The sequence below is a fragment of the Camellia sinensis genome, chromosome 13 (assembly GCF_055761805.1).
Source record: "Camellia sinensis isolate YWXY chromosome 13, ASM5576180v1, whole genome shotgun sequence".
Taxonomy (NCBI): Eukaryota; Viridiplantae; Streptophyta; class Magnoliopsida; order Ericales; family Theaceae; genus Camellia; species Camellia sinensis.
The window spans coordinates 120,381,168-120,400,295 of NC_138973.1; the positions used below are offsets into that span (position 1 = coordinate 120,381,168).

Genomic DNA, 19,128 nt, shown 5'->3' on the forward strand with positions numbered 1-19,128 from the left:
TACCACCGTCACCCACTCACCCACCTACCACCGCCATCACCCGCCAACTACCCGCCATCCGCCACCCACTTGCCACCACCACCAACCACCCGCTGCCACCACCGCCACCACCACCACCACTGCCCACTCGCTACCACCCACCACCCGCCACCGTCACCCACCCAACCACCATCACCACTCACCACCCACCCGTCATCCGCCACCCACCTGCCACCACCACCCACCACCCGTTACCGTCACCGCCACCGCCACCACCCACCACTATCATCCACCCACTCACTATCCGCCACCCCCCGCCATCCGCCACCCACCTGCCACCACCACCCACCACCCGCCACTGCCACCACCACCACTCACTCGCTACCACCCACCACCCGCCACTGTCACCCACCTACTTGCCACCACCAGGTACCCACCACCCACCGTCACCACTTTCCACCACCCACCACTGCCGCCATCACCACCCACTCGCTACCACCCGCCACCGTCACCCACCCACCCGCCACCACTCACCACCACCCATCGTCTTTCGCCGCCACTTGCCACCACTGTCTTTCGCCGCCACTTGTCACCACTTACCATTTTTCACTCTTTTTTATATTTTTTAAATTTTGTAAATATTTTGTCAATTCCCAAACGCGTTTGTAGTTTATGTTTTTCTAAAAATAAACAAAAACCAGTTTATAAAATTTTTGTAAATATAAACTGAAAACGTAAACGTTACCAAACACACAACAACACAAAACATATCTCACTAAATTTAATATATTTTTATCGAAACCAATACACTTTTTCATATTTTTATATATTTTAAAGATATTTTATACATACTTTTTACATTAAACCATTCAGGCACTCTTTTAAAAATAAAATAATCATATACACTTGTTAATATTTGACTTTCTTAGGTAAAAATGTCCAAATGCAGCCAATAATCACTCCATAACACAACCAAACTTCTTCCATCATCATCACATCATCATTTGTTTTCCTTCAATCTCCCAACTAACCAACCAATGACTGAGCCATGCTCTTCCTCCTCCCTTCATCTTCAACCTCTCTCTCCCTTCTCTCTCTCTCTAAAACTCTCTCTCTCCAATCCTTTGCCATAGCAAGAACCCACTCCCACCTCCTCCTCTCCACCATGTCCATTAACATGAACTCCCATGCCTTTGCAGGCAACCCCATAAGATCCAAGACCCCTAAACCAACTGACCCCTTTTCACCCAACTCTGCCCTTCAAACCCTCAAAACCATCCTTTTAAGGCAGACCCATGAACCTTCTTCCCCTAATTTTAAGGTACTTCCCTTCAGAAAGGGCAGGCCTTTGGCAGGAACAGCCGATTCGATCAATTCCGCGCCGAATTGGCATCTGGGTTGGTTGAGTTTGGATGATTGTAAAGCTTTTTTGGAGAATTCTGAGGTTAATTTGAGTGAAGACTTGTTGGTTTACTTGGGTTCGAAGTCGGAGGAGGATGTGGTTTATTGGGCAATTGATGTGTCCGAGGTTGATAGTCTGGTGAATGAATTGGGGAGTAGACAGTTGTGCTTTGTTGAGCTGAGGACTTTGATGGTCGCCACTGATTGGAGCGATGATCGAGCTATGGGTGATCTCGCTGTTGCTGGTCATGTAAGTGTTTATTGATAGTCCAATTTGATTCAAATTCAGTGTTGTCTTCTTTGTGAATTACGCAAAGTTCATCTTTCACCTTAAGAAAGTTGAGGGCATTACATTTTGCTGCATTTGGTAGCATGAATAGATGACATCAATTCCAATTCATTGCTTGTTTTGAAACTGATTGGGACTAAATGTGGACCTTAAGATTTCTGAATTCATGTATTTGGAACCATGAAGCTGTTTTCGGGTCAAGCATTTGAGGGGAGTTTGTGGAGAGAAAGGAAAAGAAGAGGAGAAAAGTGAAAAGATGTGTTTTCTATTTTCCCTTCCCTTTTCCTTTTTCTTCGCACATGCCTCCTCATATCCTTAAACCAGACACAGCCTAGATAAAATGCAATTCTTTGCCACCAGACCACTTTATGTTGGTTGGTTGGTGTGGCCCTTTCCGGAAATGTGTTCCTGTAGAAACTTGTTTTGTAAAATTGAAAAGGAACCCAATGACCCATATACTTTTTCTGTTCAAACTAGTGAGTAGCATGCTGATATGCTTTTGTTTATAGTCTTCTAATACTCATCAACCAAACAACCTTTTGGATGAAAAATTAAGGAAGACACGTGTACAACTAATGAACTTAGCTTGAACTTTCCTAAAATATCGGAACAGATAGCCATAAAAAATTTTACTTGAAAAAGTGGAATGCTGTAGTTTTTATTTTTTATGAGCCACATGGGGTGGTATGGTTTTGTATTACTAATAGAGTTCTTCTTAAAGAAAGTGATTTTTGTCTTTAAATTATTCATCCAAATAAAAATGTAAACAAGTAAAGGTTCATGTACTAGGCCTTACAAGATAGAAGATACCAATAAAGGACCCTTTTGGTATCACTTATAAGTTAGCTTTTATGGTTTCAACTTTTTAGGTTATTAGTTTAAATGACTTAAAATAAGTTGTAAATATGTTTGATGCAACTTTTGGTAATCTGTGAAAAACGTTAAACCTATTTGACTAACTTTTTTTTTTTTTTTTTGGTTGTCAATTATCTGGAATGCCTCAAGAAGTTTTGTTTGAGACAACAGAGATTGAGTTTTTTTGTTCATACATATTTAAGGGTTTCAGATGAGAGGGGGGGGGGGGGGGGGGGGAAGAGTAGCTACAAATTGTAGCTTATCTTACCTTTTTTGGTCAAATAAGTTATAATTTAAAATTATAACCAAACACTGTTAGTCAACTTTTGTAAGCAAATAAGCAATAAGTTGACGTCTAAGGTTGTGTTTGATAAAATTGAATAATGAAAACTAAAGGTTGAAAATTAAGTATTGAAACAGAAGACTGGAAATTAAGTATTGAAAACTGAATGCTGAATTTGTTAAACTAAAAAGTTGTTTAATAAAAATTTAACTGTTGAATTAAAAATAAGTTGTTTGATATGTATATGTTAAAATGAATGTATTATTGATTGATATATATTGTTGATATATTCTATTACAAATCAGAGTGGCTCATTATATAGGAGAGGGTTTGGGTAGTAGGTGAGGAGTAGGTGAGGGTAAATTGGTGGTAGGTGTAGTAGGTGTGGTAGTAGGTGGTGGTAGGTGTAGGTAAATTCTAACAGCCCCCGCAAACTCAAGGAGGATAGAAACTAACCAACTTGAGTTTGGAGAGAGGAACAAAACAGGAAAATACATAAAAATAATAAAGGATAGGAGACACTGTATGGTCGTGTCAGACCATTGGTGAAGACACTGGATGGTGGTGTCATAACGTTGTAGAAGACAGTTTATGGGGTCATGTCGGACCGTTGTAGAAGACAGTTTATGGGGTCATGTCGGACCGTTGTAGAAGACAGTTTATGGGGTCATGTCGGACCGTTGTAGAAGACAGTTTACGGAGTCTTGTCGGACCCTTGTAGAAACTAACCGGAATCTATGTCGGGACAGTTTACAGAGTCTTGTCGGACCCATAAAGGAGCTAACCGGAATCAAATGTCGGGACAGTTTATAGAGTCTTGTCGGACCCATAAAGGAGCTAACCGGAATCAATGTCAGGACAGTTTACAGAGTCTTGTCGGACCCTTAAAAAGTCGCATCCTCAAAAGGTGTGCCTAATTTTGTCAAAAGGCGTGCCATCAAAAGGCGTGCCCAATTCATCAAAAGGCGTGCCATCAAAAGGCGTGTCCACTTTATCAAAAGATGTGCCATGAAAAGGCGTGCCAGTTTGTCGGGCGTCAAGAGGCGCGCGATGCGCGTGGCTGCCTTGGCTATATAACCAAGACGAAGGCAGAGGCTGTGCAAACCAGTTTGAAACCTCTGAATTTTGGCAGTCTGAAATACTCTGTAAACCCTGCTCGGAAACACTTAGCAACCCAAAACATGGCCTCTTCTTCCCGTCCAGCTACCCAGAACCTGCTCACTCTCTTTCCAGAACTGAACGAGCCCACAGGAGAAATAACTGGTGCGGTGGCCAGTGAACCTCAACCAAACACCTCTGGTTTTGCTCCATTGAACTTTCCGATGCGGTCGGTGGAGCAAAAAATGGCGGTGCAAACTGATATTGAGGCTAATCAGTATACTCTGAAGTCATGCGTGGAAACCATGACGACGGTCACAAATTTGTCGAACCGGCTGCAGAGTAGGACAAATGAGGTGCAGCATTTAAACGCCCAGCTGGCTTTGCTCCAACGCATGTATAAGGATGCGCGAGCAGAGATAAGCGTGCTAAGGGCAGAAAACAAGGAGCTGAAGCGGAAGGCCACCGTGATGTTTCGATTTGGAGGTCCACCATATGCTGCAGTGGAGGAGTATGGGGGAGTGAACGTGCTCGGTGGACAAGGAAACACGGAGGCAGCACCGTCAAGGACCGCCCAGGACGGAGGCAAAAAGAAGAGACCGGCGGCAGAGTAGAGAAGAAAAATCCCACTGTGGGTGTGGGTGTTTTTTTTTTTTTTTTTTTTTTTTTTTTTTTTTTTTTTTTGTAAAATGGTGATCGGGGTTGATTCCCAATATGAATAAAATATGGTGTGTTGTGCAAACATGGAACTTGGTTTTTTTTGTTTTTTTTTTTTTTTTTTTTTTTTTTGTTTTTTTTTGTTTGTAATAAGAAGAAGAAGATGATCCAAGGCATGGACAGCATCATTAAATATTAAAAAAAGATGGAACCACGGTTTTGGTAAAACCCACGGTTTTGGATTTTTTTTTTTTTTTTTTTTTTTTTGGTTTAATTTTTTTTTTTTTTTTTTAATGTATTTATTTATTTATTTATTTATGAAATAAAAGATAAAAAAAAGTGGGTGGTGGAAAATGTGATGATGGTGTTGGGTGGTGGAGAAAAGTTAGGAGAGAGAGTGGGTGTAAAGTGATGTAAAGAAAAAAATAAAGAAATAAAAAAAAAAGTAAAAAAAGGGTAGTGCGTGCATGTATGTGTGGTGGAAAAGTGAGGCACTCATCTTATTAAAATAGAGAAAGTGGGAATGTGTGGATTAAAAAAATTGTTTGTGGTGTGTTTGTCGGGTGTGTGATGCATGGGTTTTATATGTTCAAAGAAAAGAAGAGAGTGGGGTGATAAAGGAAAAACAGAACATGTGCTATGAAAAGTTCCTCATGTTTGTCGGATATAAGAAGTTCAGGTTCTGGGATTTTTCATGATAGCATAAGCAACTTAGGTAGACCTTATTCCACTGCCTGGTGATTTACCAAAAATGACAACTGAAGTGATCAATAAAGATGGAGGACTTGAATTATCAGCATCCGGGGGTGATGAAAGTGCTATCCTACGACCTGAAGATTTCCTTCTGGGGCAGCAGAAACAAGTATGGACTCTGTCTGTCTGTTGATGGAGGCGAGGTCAGAGTGCCGAGGAGGAATGCGATGGAGGCTATGCGGTCATGGCTTCTACTCGATGCCACCGGCGGAGCCAAAAACAGATCTGGAAAACGCGAGATGCATGCGATGAGGAGAGACGACCTCGTCGGCGGAGCCAACTCAGATGTGTAGAGGTCCGGCGGGCGGCCAAAGCGAGACTGCCGCCCGCCGGTGAAGCAGAATGGTTAAGTTGTTAACCTTGCTCTGATACCATGTTAAAATGAATGTATTATTGATTGATATATATTGTTGATATATTCTATTACAAATCAGAGTGGCTCATTATATAGGAGAGGGTTTGGGTAGTAGGTGAGGAGTAGGTGAGGGTAAATTGGTGGTAGGTGTAGTAGGTGTGGTAGTAGGTGGTGGTAGGTGTAGGTAAATTCTAACAGTATAAGATCAAATTTGAAATTTATTATTTTCAAATTATACATTTTAATTTTTATATTGTGATGGTAGTAGTAGTGATAGTGGTAGTGGTAGTGGCAGTGGTAGTGGTAGTGGCGGCAGTGGCATAGTAGTGGTGGTGGTGGTAAAGATGGTAGTAGTGGTAGTGGTGATGGTGGCGGTAGTGGTGGCGATGGCCTGATGGTAGTTGTTGTGGCGGTGGTGGTGGTGGTGGTGGTAGCGGCAGTGATGATGGTGGTGGTGGCAACGGTGGTAGTGGCAGTGGTGGTGGCGGCAGCGGCAGCGGCGGTGGTGAATTTATAATAGTGTATATCAACATTTATGTTTAGTATTTATAAATCGAGTTAGAATTAAGTAAGTTTCATATGGCTTAATTTTTTTTGTAAGTTTTAGCCTACATTTAAGAGGCACTTAAATTTTTAAGTGATATCAACTATAATTATCAAGCGGGCTTAATTGATTATCACTTAATCAATTTAGTTTTAAATGCTGAATTATGTTATCAAACACACCAAGTGCTAAAAGGAGTAAAAAGTGATAGAGCCAACTTCTGCATATGAAATTGGTTGATTTGTCCAATGTGACATAAATGGATTGCAGAAGTGCTTGTATTCATAATGAATAATTGATGAATTTGATCATATTTCCCTATCACAGGTCCTTTTGGTTGCCTTGTGATTTCCAATCAATGATGTCATCCTTTTTTATCCCAATATTTTATATGTAAAGAAATTGAGTTTCTTGTTCTTTGACATGTTTATATGCGCATTACACACAAGCTTTTCTAAGGAAAAATTGGTGAAACCCCCCTCAAAATAACTTTATCATTGAAGGAGGACACTCCAAGAAATTTTAGAGGATAAAGTCCTCTGTTTTTGAAATCTCTAAGACTAGGTCCAAATTCGAAACTTCTATAATTTTTTGTGACAAATATACCCTACACCTTCCATGGGTTACATTTTTCTCTACATCACTCTGATTCTTTACATCTATTTCACCACAACCACTGTAATTTTGTCTACCTTCTCTCTGTGCGTCACTTAGCACACTATCTATAGAAGCCATGGGAGGATATTGGCAGCAAAACAGCAACAATAGTTTCTCAATCAAAGAAAGATAGGAAGATGGATGTCTTCTTTGTAGATTTGTACTTGATTGTGTATCAAACAAGATTTGGTTGGTGAAATCTTCGTATAGAGTGTTTGATGCATGTAATGCACTGACTGTAAGGATAGTTTGGGTAAAATGTTACAATCTCTAACGTTAAAGGACTTCGTCTAGAATTTTTTTTGTCAGTGTCCTTGCGCCATTGAAAACTTATACGGAGGGGTCTTTGACAAAATCTCCCCTTTTCTAATTATACTCCATGATCAAACATCAACCATGAGTTCCTTGTTATTCATGGAATATTTTCTTCTTCTTCTTTCTTTTTTTTTCTTTTTTCTTTTTTTTTTTTTCCTTGTTATACCCTCGACTTCAACATATAGAGACTCTAATGCACTGGTTTTTACCTTTAGCTTTTAATTTGCTACTTGCCAATACTTTTGATCAGGCTAGGGCAATGCTAGAATGGCGCAACATATCACGTTTTTGTGGACATTGTGGAGAAAAAACAGTTCCCAAGGAGGCTGGGAGACGGAAGCAGTGCTCAAATGAGTTATGCAAAAAGAGGATTTACCCTCGAGTTGATCCGGTAGGGTGATTCTCATTCTTTTCTTTGACCGGCCTTTGACATTCTGGCATCATGATTTTATTGTTTTCTCTGACCCATGTAACCTTGAAGCAGGTTGTCATTATGTTAGTAATAGATAAAGAGAATGACCGTGCACTTCTAAGTAAACAGTCAAGATTTGTGCCACGCATGTGGAGCTGCCTTGCTGGTTTTATTGAGGTACACTCTTCACTGACTCCTGGACTGTTTTTACATTTGAGGCACATCTTGTGAAATGAGAAACCTAGCATCATTACTTTCAATTTTTGGAGGAGAAAAGTACCTTTGTGACCCCAGATGTAGAACATCGCATTTGGCTCAACTTGTGAAGCCATAGTTTGATTATATCGTTTTTCGGTTATTCATTGGACTTTCTATAGATACACACAAATATTTAATGATGATAGTAGAAAGGGTTATTAAAATCTCAATTTTCACTCCTTACCCCCCCCCCCCCCCCCAAAAAAAAAAAAAAAAAAAAAAACTCTTTGTTCACTTAGCGTTACTGGAATACTGTAGTTTGCTATTTACATATTAAGTTATTGTGGTTTGTTATTCATATGTTTATTTATTTACAATAGAAGGTTTCATTAGTTTGAATTCTTTGATTTCTCTTAGCCTGGAGAAAGCTTAGAAGAGGCAGTGAGGAGAGAAACATGGGAGGAGACTGGCATTGAAGTTGGAGAAGTTAAATATCACAGTTCACAGCCATGGCCTGGTATTATATTCACAGCACACTTCATTTGTGCTTTTTATTTTACAACATGCTTTGTTGTTTGTTGGTGGTGGTGTGTTTTTTCATTTTCATGATGCTACTATGGTGTGGTTATAGGTGGGTAGAAGTGATAACTGAGAAGAGGAATTCTGTTTATTCAAATTAATTAAAACCAAGCTAAGTACAAAATATATAATCTCATAGAATAAACCCTAATAACCTAGAAGACTAAATTACCCTTAATTGAGAATATAAAATACAAATACAATACAATTCACACCCCCCCTCAAACTGAGGATGCGAGCACAGAAAGCATTGAAAGTTTGCCAAGAAGAAAACGAAAACGAGCAACAGTGTGACTGTGTGAGTCTTCGTAAAGAAATCGACCAACTAAAGAGAGGAGGGAACAAAAGGGAGAGTAATAGTGCCAGCCTGAAGATGCTGCCTGACAAAATGACAATTTATTTGAACATGCTTAGTTCGTTCATGGAAGACTGAATTATGGGCAATCTGGACAGCACTCTGATTATCACAATACAATGGAGTCGGATAAGAAAGAGAGACACCCATATCAGAAAGAAGCCACTGAAGCCAAACGATCTCGGAAGTAGCATTAGCCATGGCACGATATTCAGCCTCAACGGTGGAACGAGCAACAACAGACTGTTTCTTACTCTTCCAAGATATAAGAGAATCTCTGAGAAAAACACAAAGACCAAAAGTGGATTTGCGATCAGAGACGTCACTTGTCCAATCAGCATCAGCATAGGCACGAAGAGTAAAGTCCGAAGAGGCAGATAACAGCAGACATTGCAACAAAGTGCCACGAAGGTAGCGCAAAGTACGAAGTAAGGCAGCCTAGTGTGTGGAACGAGGTGCAGAAACAAACTGACTGAGAATGTGCACAGCATATGAGATATCCGGACGAGTAACAGTGAGATAAACAAGACATCCAACCAACTCGCGATACAAAGTGGGATCCTCAAAAGGAACGCCATTAGAAGTAGAAAACTTAGCATGCAACTCAATAGGAGTATCGATAATTTTGTCATCAGTGAGATTGACACAAGAAAGAATATCATGGACATATTTAGTCTGAGAGAGAAAATACCCAGTAGGAGAAGTAGCAACCTCAATACCAAGAAAATATCTAAGAGACCCCAAATCCTTAATCTCGAACTCCTGAAACAACTAATCCTTAACCTCCTCAATAGTACTAGAATCAGAGCCAGTGATGATCATATAATCCACATACAAGAGAAGGAGAACAAGGCCAACAGAAATGCGCCGAACAAATAAAGCACAATCATGATGACTAGGGCGAAATCCAAGCTGAAGTGCAACAAAGTGAAATCATTCATACCAAGCACGAGGAGACTGCTTGAAACCATAAAGAGCACGGCGAAGATGACAAACAACACCAGGAGGGTGAGAAAGACTCGGTGGAGGACGCATATACACTTCTTCAACAAGATGTCCATTCAGAAAGGCGTTTTTTACATCAAGTTGAAACAAAGGCCATTGATGGGCAGCGACAACGGAAATAAGAGTGCGAACAGTAGTCATCTTGGCAACGGGGGCAAAAGTCTCATCGTAATCAATCCTATACTCCTGAAAAAAACCCTGGGCAACCAAACGAGCTTTGTATCGTTCCAAAGAACCATCAGAAAAAGTTTTGACCTTATACACCCATTTACAGCCTATAACATTCTTACCAGCTATGTTACACAGACTCTTCTATTTTCTCCAGAGTACCCGTGTCCACCGGATATGACAAGGATAAAGGTGTGAGATATGTGTTCGATGCTCGTACCCAATTTAGACACTCAGATCCTTTAATTTGTGACAATACATGAAGAAGAAGAAAATCATATTTGTTAGTAAAGCAATATTTTTAGGCTAATAGATGAATTAGATATAGAAATTTCATATTTTTTCTTAATCATATTTAATTCTAATATATTTCTACATAATTTAAAACATCTCATTCGAAAATATTATATAATATGCAATATATATGTGCTTGTGACGTGTCCCCGTACCCATATGCAATTTTGGATACATATCCCAAGATCTTAAGATTTAAATTTATGAAGGTCTGACGCTTGGATACACACCCGAACCCGACACTCATACCTAAGTCCATGTAACATAGCTTACCAGAAGGAAATGGAACCAAATTCCAAGTTTGAGTGTTAGCCAAAGCAGTTAACTCGTCATTCATGGCAGCAATCCAATTAGGATCATGACATGCTTCCTTGTAGGACCTGGGCTCAAAATAAGTATGAAGACAAGAAAGAAAAGACTGATAGGAAAAGGAAAAACATGTATTACCAAAACCATACCAGTTCGGAGGATGACGGTCTCGCTTTGGAAAGCGATGTGCAAGAGGAGCGGGATCCAAAGAAATAGTTGGAGGGACAGTAGAGCTAGAGACAGGCGAGCTCAGAAGTGTTTTGCGGCGCTGATAAACAATAAGAGGAGCAGGGGAAGCAGGAGCTCGAGAGGGAGCTGGTGAGATATCAGAAGTGCTAGTAAGAGGCAAGGTAGAGACCTCAAGATTAGAAACAAACTCATCGGGAGAAACATCTTGAGGAAATGGGTCAACATGAACCAATTCATCCTTGGTAAAAGGAACAGGGGTGGAAGGTATAGTGTAGTAGGGTAGTTTTTCTAAAAAGGTGACATGCCTAGACACATATAGCTTTTTGGTGGCAGGATCATAGCATCGATAACCTTTTTGATTAATGCCATACCCTAAAAAGACACATAGGACACAACGAGAACTAAGTTTAGAGCGCGCCCGTTTAGGAAGGAGCACAAAGCATGCAGAACCGAAAATATGCAAAAGAGAATAATTGGAAGTAACACCAAAAAGACGCTCATACGGGGATGAGCCGGAAAGAAGAGAAGTAGACATCCGATTGAGAAGATATGCAACAGTGAGCATAGCTTCTCCCCAAAAGACAGAAGGGACAAAAGACGAAAGCAACAAAGAGCGAGCTGTATCAAGGAGATGGCGATGTTTGCGCTCAGCTCGACTATTCTGGGCAGGAGTGTCAGAACATGAAGACTGATGAATAGTGCCATGAGTAGTTAAAAACTCCTCAAACTCGGACAAGTAATACTCACCCCTCAAATCAGAACGGAGAACTTTAATGGTGGTAGAAAACTGAGTGCGAATCATGGAGTGAAAATTAGAATATATTTTGTAAAAATCAGATTTTCGAGTCATCAAATACACCTAGGTAAACCGACTGTAATCATCCACAAAGGACACATAATATTGTGAACCACCCTTGGTAACTATAGGAGAAGGACCCCAAACATCAATATGAACCAATTGAAAAGGAGAAGAAGAAATAGAACTACTTTTAGTAAAAGGAAGAGGAGACATTTTAGCCATTTTACAACCACGACACTCAGAAATATCATCAATTGGAAAATTGCCTAAATGTCCATACCGGACTAACATCCTCAAACGGTCACTCAACAGATGACCTAACCTAGAATGCCAAATATAAAATAAAGAAGACTTATTGTTTAAACAAAAAGAAGACAATGCAGTAGAAGACACTTTTAGAGGAACATGCAAGCTGTCCAAGATATATAGTTCTCCAACTCTACGCCCGATCCCAATCTGCCTCTTGGATACCCAATCCTGCACAACACAATAAGAAGAAGAGAAAACAACATCAAAACCGGAATCAGATAATTGACTAATAGAAGTAAGACTGTGTGAGAGGTTAGGCACATAAAATACATGAGAAAGAGACAAATGGGAAGAGGAAATAGAACCAATAGAGTGAACAGGCATAGAAGAATCATTAGCGGTAGCAATAGTAATAGAAGAAGAAGGGGAGACACAATTACTAAGGAAAGATGCAACAGGGGTCATATGATGTGAACAACCAGAATAAAAAATCCACAAAGTGTGGATAGTACCTGAAGAGGATGAACCAGACAAACCTAACTAAGTGGTAGTTATAGCAGAGGCTTGGGACGAAAAATTTGGATTGGCCACCATGAAAGACTTGAACTGCTCAAACATAGACTGTATATTGGAAGATGGATCATTTTCAGAAACTGGTGCAGAGAAGGCGGCAGATGAGCGAGATCCTGAAGATGTCGGCTTAGAAGATGGTGGACACAAATGAACGACCCTTGGGCTGCAAAAGTTTAGGACAAGCATGTTTTCAATGACCTTTCTGATGACAGAAACTGCACTCATCCATGAAAACCCGAGGCTTGGGCTTACCAGTAACTTGAAATAAATGAGATGGTGGGGTAGACAAGAGTGGAGGAGTGACAAAAATTGGCTGGGAGGCAGGAGCCCCATGAGCCACCTTGAACCAAGTTTCTTCCGCAATAAGCCCATGAATAGCACCATCAACAAAAAGCAAGGGGGACCGATGAAGAATAGCTCCCCGAAGTGGCTCAAATTGATCACGAAGGGCCATAAGAAACTGAACAAGACGTTACTTCTCCCGATACTTGATATAACTATCAAGTAACTGCAAATCTGATGGTTCCATTAAAGCAAGCTGATCCCAATAAGTTGTCATCTCATTGTAGAATTCCTGAATGGACTTATCTTTCTGACTAACACTGCGAATAGACATCTCAAGTTCATACTGATACATAGTTTTCAAATAGTCTCAAACTTGTTTAGAAGTAGAATACTTGGAAAAATTCATACCAATGGTAGTTTGAACTGAATTATGAAACCAAGTAAGAGTTTGTGCATTTTCCTTATCCCATTTAGCAACATCAGCCTCAGTTTCTTAGGATTCCATAGGTCTAATTGTTACACTAATAGCATAGTTCCACATGCCTTTATCCATTATAAAATTCTTCATGACATGAGACCAATAAGAGTAATTGGTACCATCCAACTTAGTAGTGATAGCTTGTAATTTATCATCAGCCATATTGCTATAATTAAACCACAGAGTGTCACTAGTCAGAGTATTACCAGACAGAGGGATACAAACTGATGCTGCGAAGACTGAGAACAGATGTTGCGGAGGCTTAAGAGAGAAGCCACGAACTGAAAAAGACCCACGAACAAAGTAGGGCAGAACAGGTTGTTGAAGATGCAAATGAGAGTCACAAACTGGTTGTCGAAGTCAGAGAGAGAGAGGGAAGCCACGAACTGGTTGTCCAAGTCGACCGAAAGACACCTCAAACACAAGGGAACGACCTGCGAATGGGAGAGAAGTCGTGAACCATGGATTGCGAAGTCTTCCTATGATTGCTGTGAAGTAAAGCAGCAAAGGAGCAATCAGAGGGAGAGACGATGAGAGATGAAGCCCCTGTTTCAGTCGAATGGTTCAGAGAGTGAACCACGAACAATGGTCTGCGACAAAGAGATAGACCATTGCGAGATGAGAAAGAGAGGGCACCAGCAAAGACGATGTGCAACAGAGCTAGGTCAGTCGTTTGTATGGCTCTGATACCATGATAACTGAGAAGAGGAATTCTGTTTATTCAAATTAATTAAAACCAAGCTAAGTACAAAATATATAATCTCATAGAATAAACCCTAATAACCTAGAAGACTAAATTACCCTTAATTGAGAATATAAAATACAAATACAATACAATTCACAAGAAGATGTCTAGGGAAGCTTATGCAATGTTCCGTAGGAAGTAAAAAATGAAAAGGATAACATAACATTATGAACTGGGTGAGAATTCAGAATCAACTTGGCTCTGCAAGGTCTCAGTGAGTCACAGGCATCAAATAACTTTGTTTGAATATTATGAGAATAAGAACACCATTTATTCCACAAGAAAATGACCCACATTGGAGCAAGGACTAAGTGACCTGGTTGATGATGGTAACAATGATGATGGTGACAACAATCATTTTATTGCTGTTGGTTGCTGTTATCATCATCAGCTGCAGCAAGATCATATTGCAACTCGTGGAAGGATTGATATTTGTGGAGTCCTACATGACTCTTATCTTCCACCAGAGCACCATTTGATTTGCCTTAAATACTTGTCAATTGTCATGCTTGCCAAATATTAACTTGATCAAAGATGAGGAACTTTCCCTTATCCATATCACAATCTAAGCAAGAGTCTTATTCTAATTTTAGTAAATTAGTGACAACAACATAGATGAGTTTGTGGATCATATTCATGCTAGACTTGATCAACTTGATATTTGGCACGAAGCATGCTAAGGGTAACGCAATGGTGGGTTTGGAACAGAAAGTTATCAGGACCTGTAAAAGCAATCATGAAACCATATTGTAAGCTAATCTGGAGGTTTAGTGTTTTCTTGTCCTTTGCTCAAGTACATGTTTGCTGGTCATTTGCTCAAGTTTTTGATATTTTCACAAGAGAAATAAATAAATAAATAAAGAGAGGGAAAAATGAAAATAAAGATGAGCTCCTTGGGTTTTATTTTATTGATCGCACCATTTTTTTTGTAAAAGCTGCAGTCCTTTTTTCTCTTTCCTGTTTTTTCCCCCTACTGTTTCTGTTTTGTTTTCTTGGCAATGGACTGATTGAGGCAGGCATGCCTACCTCGTTGAGCCCCGAGTTTTAAGTTATCATTTCTTTCCTTTCATTGTGAATTTATGGGTACAAATTCTGCTTATTTTCCCAGAGACATCCTTGTTTTCTTGTACTTTCATTTGATTTTAGAAGTCTTTCAATGTTCAATGGCATTTATGAAAAATGGTGTCGAGCAATTTCCTTATGTCATGCATTTAATTTATGAAAACATGTGTATGTATCCACAATGTTTCTTGTTAATTTATTGTACTCTTGAATTGGTTTGTTTGCAGTTGGACCCAACAGCATGCCATGCCAATTAATGGTGGGGTTCTTTGCATATGCTAAATCACTTGAAATTAGCGTGGACAAGGAAGAGTTGGAAGGTACTTTGAAAATAGCTGAGTTGGACTTGATATTTTTTTGGTTTCAATGTCATCATTTCTATTTAAGGAGCCACATTTTGTGATGGTGCTCTTGTGCCTATTAGGCTCTAGCTATAAGCTATTCTTTTTTCTCATATCAGTTTCTGTGGGAAACAGGAAAGTGTACTTAAGGGAATCTTAAACCACTTGCAGAGCCGAATAAGCAAGCAAAAAGCATTGTGCTGAAAATGTTTTAGTATTGTAGTCGATTCTCCTACTTGATCTTTTCTATCTTGAAGAACCTAATAGCATATGAATATCTATTTATTTTCTGAACAGTATCTGCCATTCTTCATTAAGGTTAGGGTACCAACATGTCTACCCGCCCGCGGCCGGGGGGGGGGGGGGGGGGGTGGTTGAATTTGAACTTCTTGGAAAAGGGTTTGTAATCATTTGGGGGAATGCTATATTTTTTGGATTTGGATTGCCATGGGTTCAACCTTTTACAATTGAACTGTGCCCTACTACTATGTCTCTTAGAATTGGTGTCACCACTTCCCTTTGACAACTTTTTAGTGGTTTTGCATTTATGCTATGCTATGTTGACTGTCCTGTGCAAGAGATTTATTCTCTCCTGTAAGGGCTATTCATTTAAGCATGCCATGGACACGCAATACTCATCTCAACTTAGTAAATTTTAATCCCAATTTCTTGGGGCTGGCTCTGTGGATCTGTCTTCTCTAGTTGGCTTAATGTAATGTAAGCCATGTCCTAAGTAGGCTGTAGATGAGAACTATTGTGCTTAGAAGCCCTTTTGGATCATTGGTGTTTCACTGTTTCTTTCTTCTTCTTCTTCTTCCCCCTTTATTTATTTATTTAATTTTTTTTTTCCCCTCCCTTCTTGAAATTAATTTCAAAAATTAGACAATATCTACTTTGCGGCTTTTGCCACTATTAATTTTTCTTCCATGATTTTTTAGCCTCCTTATGCTTGCAAAAGTTTCATAGCAAACATATTACTTGTTACTAGAGCACACATTAGCCTCTGTATCACATGATAGTAGCATCTCAGCTAGCTTATCTAATTTTTCCCTAGTACGTCTTGCATTCAATCTCCCAAAAGCATTGCTTTTTATCTATGGTTCTAAGCTTTGCCATGTATTAATTTCAACTGACAATATTTCCATAATTAATGCACTTCTAGGCATGCTTATCTTGATGCCATCTTACAGAAGTTTCCTTTGTGTATTGTTGGAATAACTCGCATATTACTCAACAAGAAATTAAAGATATGTTCCTTTAAATCACATAATAACATAATAAAAACAATTGAAAATTTTTAATGGTTTCCAAGAAGAAATTACATTGTTTTGTAGGGGATTTGAACATTCTTAATGCAGTTATAATGGAGTTTATATCCCCCTCCTCTTTTTTTTTTTTTTTTTCGTTCCTTTGGGTATGTGTAATGCTAGACAATGTTTTTAGTTTCTGACAGCTGAGTAAAATTTACTTTATAGGCGTGTTCGTGGAATAACCGAAAGCTTCTGAAAGTGATTATAACCTTAAAATTTTTCTTGTGCCTAGATGCCAAGTGGCACAGTAGGGAAGATGTGAAGAAAGCATTGACATTTGCCGAGTACAAGAAAGCACAAACAACAGCGGCAGCCAAGGTAGCTCAGATGTGCAAAGGAGTGGAAAAAGGACAGAACATTGCTACTGACTTCAATGTGGAAAGTGGCGAACTTGCTCCAATGTTTGTCCCTGGGCCCTTCGCAATTGCTCATCATCTCATCACCACATGGGTCTACCAGGACGAGTTGAAAGGTGTTGAAGCCCAATTGAAACAACCTAGTGGCTCTCTCTCTAATTTGTAGCAGCTGTTCTACTTGTAAGGCAGCTTTAAATCCTTCATCATTGTTTATGGGTTTATACTCTATTTGATTTCCAAAGATCAGCATCTTTTTTATTTTTTATTTTTTGAAGATTGTAATGGGTTGTTTTGGTGAATTTTGCTATCATCCCTTTACAAATTCTAGAATCCTCCAAAATTATGGGAAGCACCCCCTTTAGCAGTCTCACACACGATATATGGTTCAATGTAAGAATAGTTTTTCAACACTAAATAATTTTGCCCTTCTGTAACTAAATATTTGAGATTGCTACATTTTCACTTTGTATATCACATCATTTTGTGTATCTGAGACGGTTGATCATGTTGTCCCTTAAATTTTGGTAGCTTGTAGATAATTATATGCATTTACTCAGTTATGCCTTTGCTCACTGTTTGCAAGGAATAAGGGAGGGTTCATCAGATGATTTATACATGATATGTTGTACATTGTATGCATCATAATTGTCACTTACCATTGTTGTCATTCTACAAAAAGTGAAGGGATGTTAGTAATTCATGTGCTTTGTTTATGATTGTTGATGTGATGAGGTATTTGGTGCAATTATTGTATTGAAATTATCTCGTAAGATTATTAGGTTGACATGTTTGCGTTCCTATGTGGATTTTGTTACCTAAACTAATATATATTCTTTATTCTCTGTTTTTATTTTTTGTTTTGATTTTGTTTAATATCTACGGGCATTGATATAATGGAAGGAAGAAAAAAAGAAAATAAAGAAGGTTAGTAGTATGGAACATCAATTGGGTTCATAGGCAGGTTCTACCTAGTTGGTTCACATAGTCTGGTTTGACAAGTTATATGCTCAGGCTATTACTAACTAGGAGAAATTCAAGTTGATCATTATTGAATTGTGAATTTATTGTTAAAATTTGGACCCTAACCCGAATGTCAAAGGTTGTAAAACATAAATCTAGTAAAGTAAAACAAACTTAAATAAATAAAATACGAAAAATATTTAAATAAGAATTTGAATATACATTTTATGCTGAGTAATTATATAGTGATGTTTTGAGAAGTTGGTAAAAAGCTGGCTTTTTGACTCTTTTGATGATTTTTTTTGACAAAAAACTGGGTCGTTTTGGGTCAAAGAGTCAGCTTTTTTGGCTATAAATCACATTGCCAGTTCGACTCATAATACATTTGATGACAATGATGGTTCTTTTATATTTTTTGAACTGAAAGTTTAATGGGTTTACTAAATTGGTGGCAGGGTTAGAAGTGAAAAGAAGTCGCAAAAACAGTCTGGAAAGTCCTTACATTTACATTCCCAGTTCCTGATTTTTCTCGAATCCCCATCCTCGATCTCTAAACACAGTAATTTAAAATTATTCAAAAAAAGATCTCCCAAATTAAGGGAGTGTTTGAGATTATTTTTTCAGTGACTTTTTTGTTATTATTAGTATTATTTTTTAAAATAAATTTGTTGAACAAATTTATTTTTATCTTTTAAATCCTTTGACACTAGACGGATCAATAAAGTATGGGGAAAAAAATGTAGTAGACAATATTTTTTAGTTTGATGCCAAATCAACCCTAAACCATATCCATCCAAAAATAAATAAAAATAAAAAACAGAAGCGTTAAACACTTATTATTTATAAAAGATAAGGACGGTCCAATTATGGTGCACTCGTTACATAATTATCATCTAAACACATAAAAAAAATTAATTTTATAAAATAAATAAATAAATGTCTAAAAAATTTATCAATTTTACATAATTTTATCTTTGGTGTGTAAAAATTATTTTTCAAAATTATCCCTGCTATGCCGTTTCAGTTTTTTTTTTTTTTTTTTTTCATGTTCTCACTATATTTTTTGACGTGATAAATTAAATTTTTTTTTTATTTTTTATTTTTTATTTTAGGGTTTAGGATTTAGGGTTTAATTTTTTAATTTTAGGGTTTAGGGTTTAATTCTTAATTTTTTTTTATTTTAGGATTTATGGTTTAAGGTTTAGGGTTTAGGATTTAATTCTTAAAATTTATTTATTTTTCTATTTTAGGGTTTAGGGTTTAATTCTGAGAAGA

At 38.4% G+C, this 19,128-nt stretch overlaps 1 protein-coding gene across 1 annotated transcript; it reads left to right on the top strand.

Annotated features, from left to right (window-relative positions):
- The first annotated feature begins 852 nt into the window (after positions 1-852).
- NUDX19 (nudix hydrolase homolog 19) lies at positions 853-17,381 on the top strand. Its single transcript, XM_028215414.2, has 6 exons — positions 853-1,630; positions 7,437-7,577; positions 7,671-7,775; positions 8,214-8,313; positions 15,114-15,206; positions 16,770-17,381. The coding sequence occupies exons 1-6, from the start codon at positions 1,028-1,030 to the stop codon at positions 17,057-17,059; spliced, it is 1,332 nt and encodes a 443-aa protein (XP_028071215.2). The 5' UTR covers positions 853-1,027; the 3' UTR covers positions 17,060-17,381.
- The last annotated feature ends 1,747 nt before the right edge of the window (positions 17,382-19,128 follow it).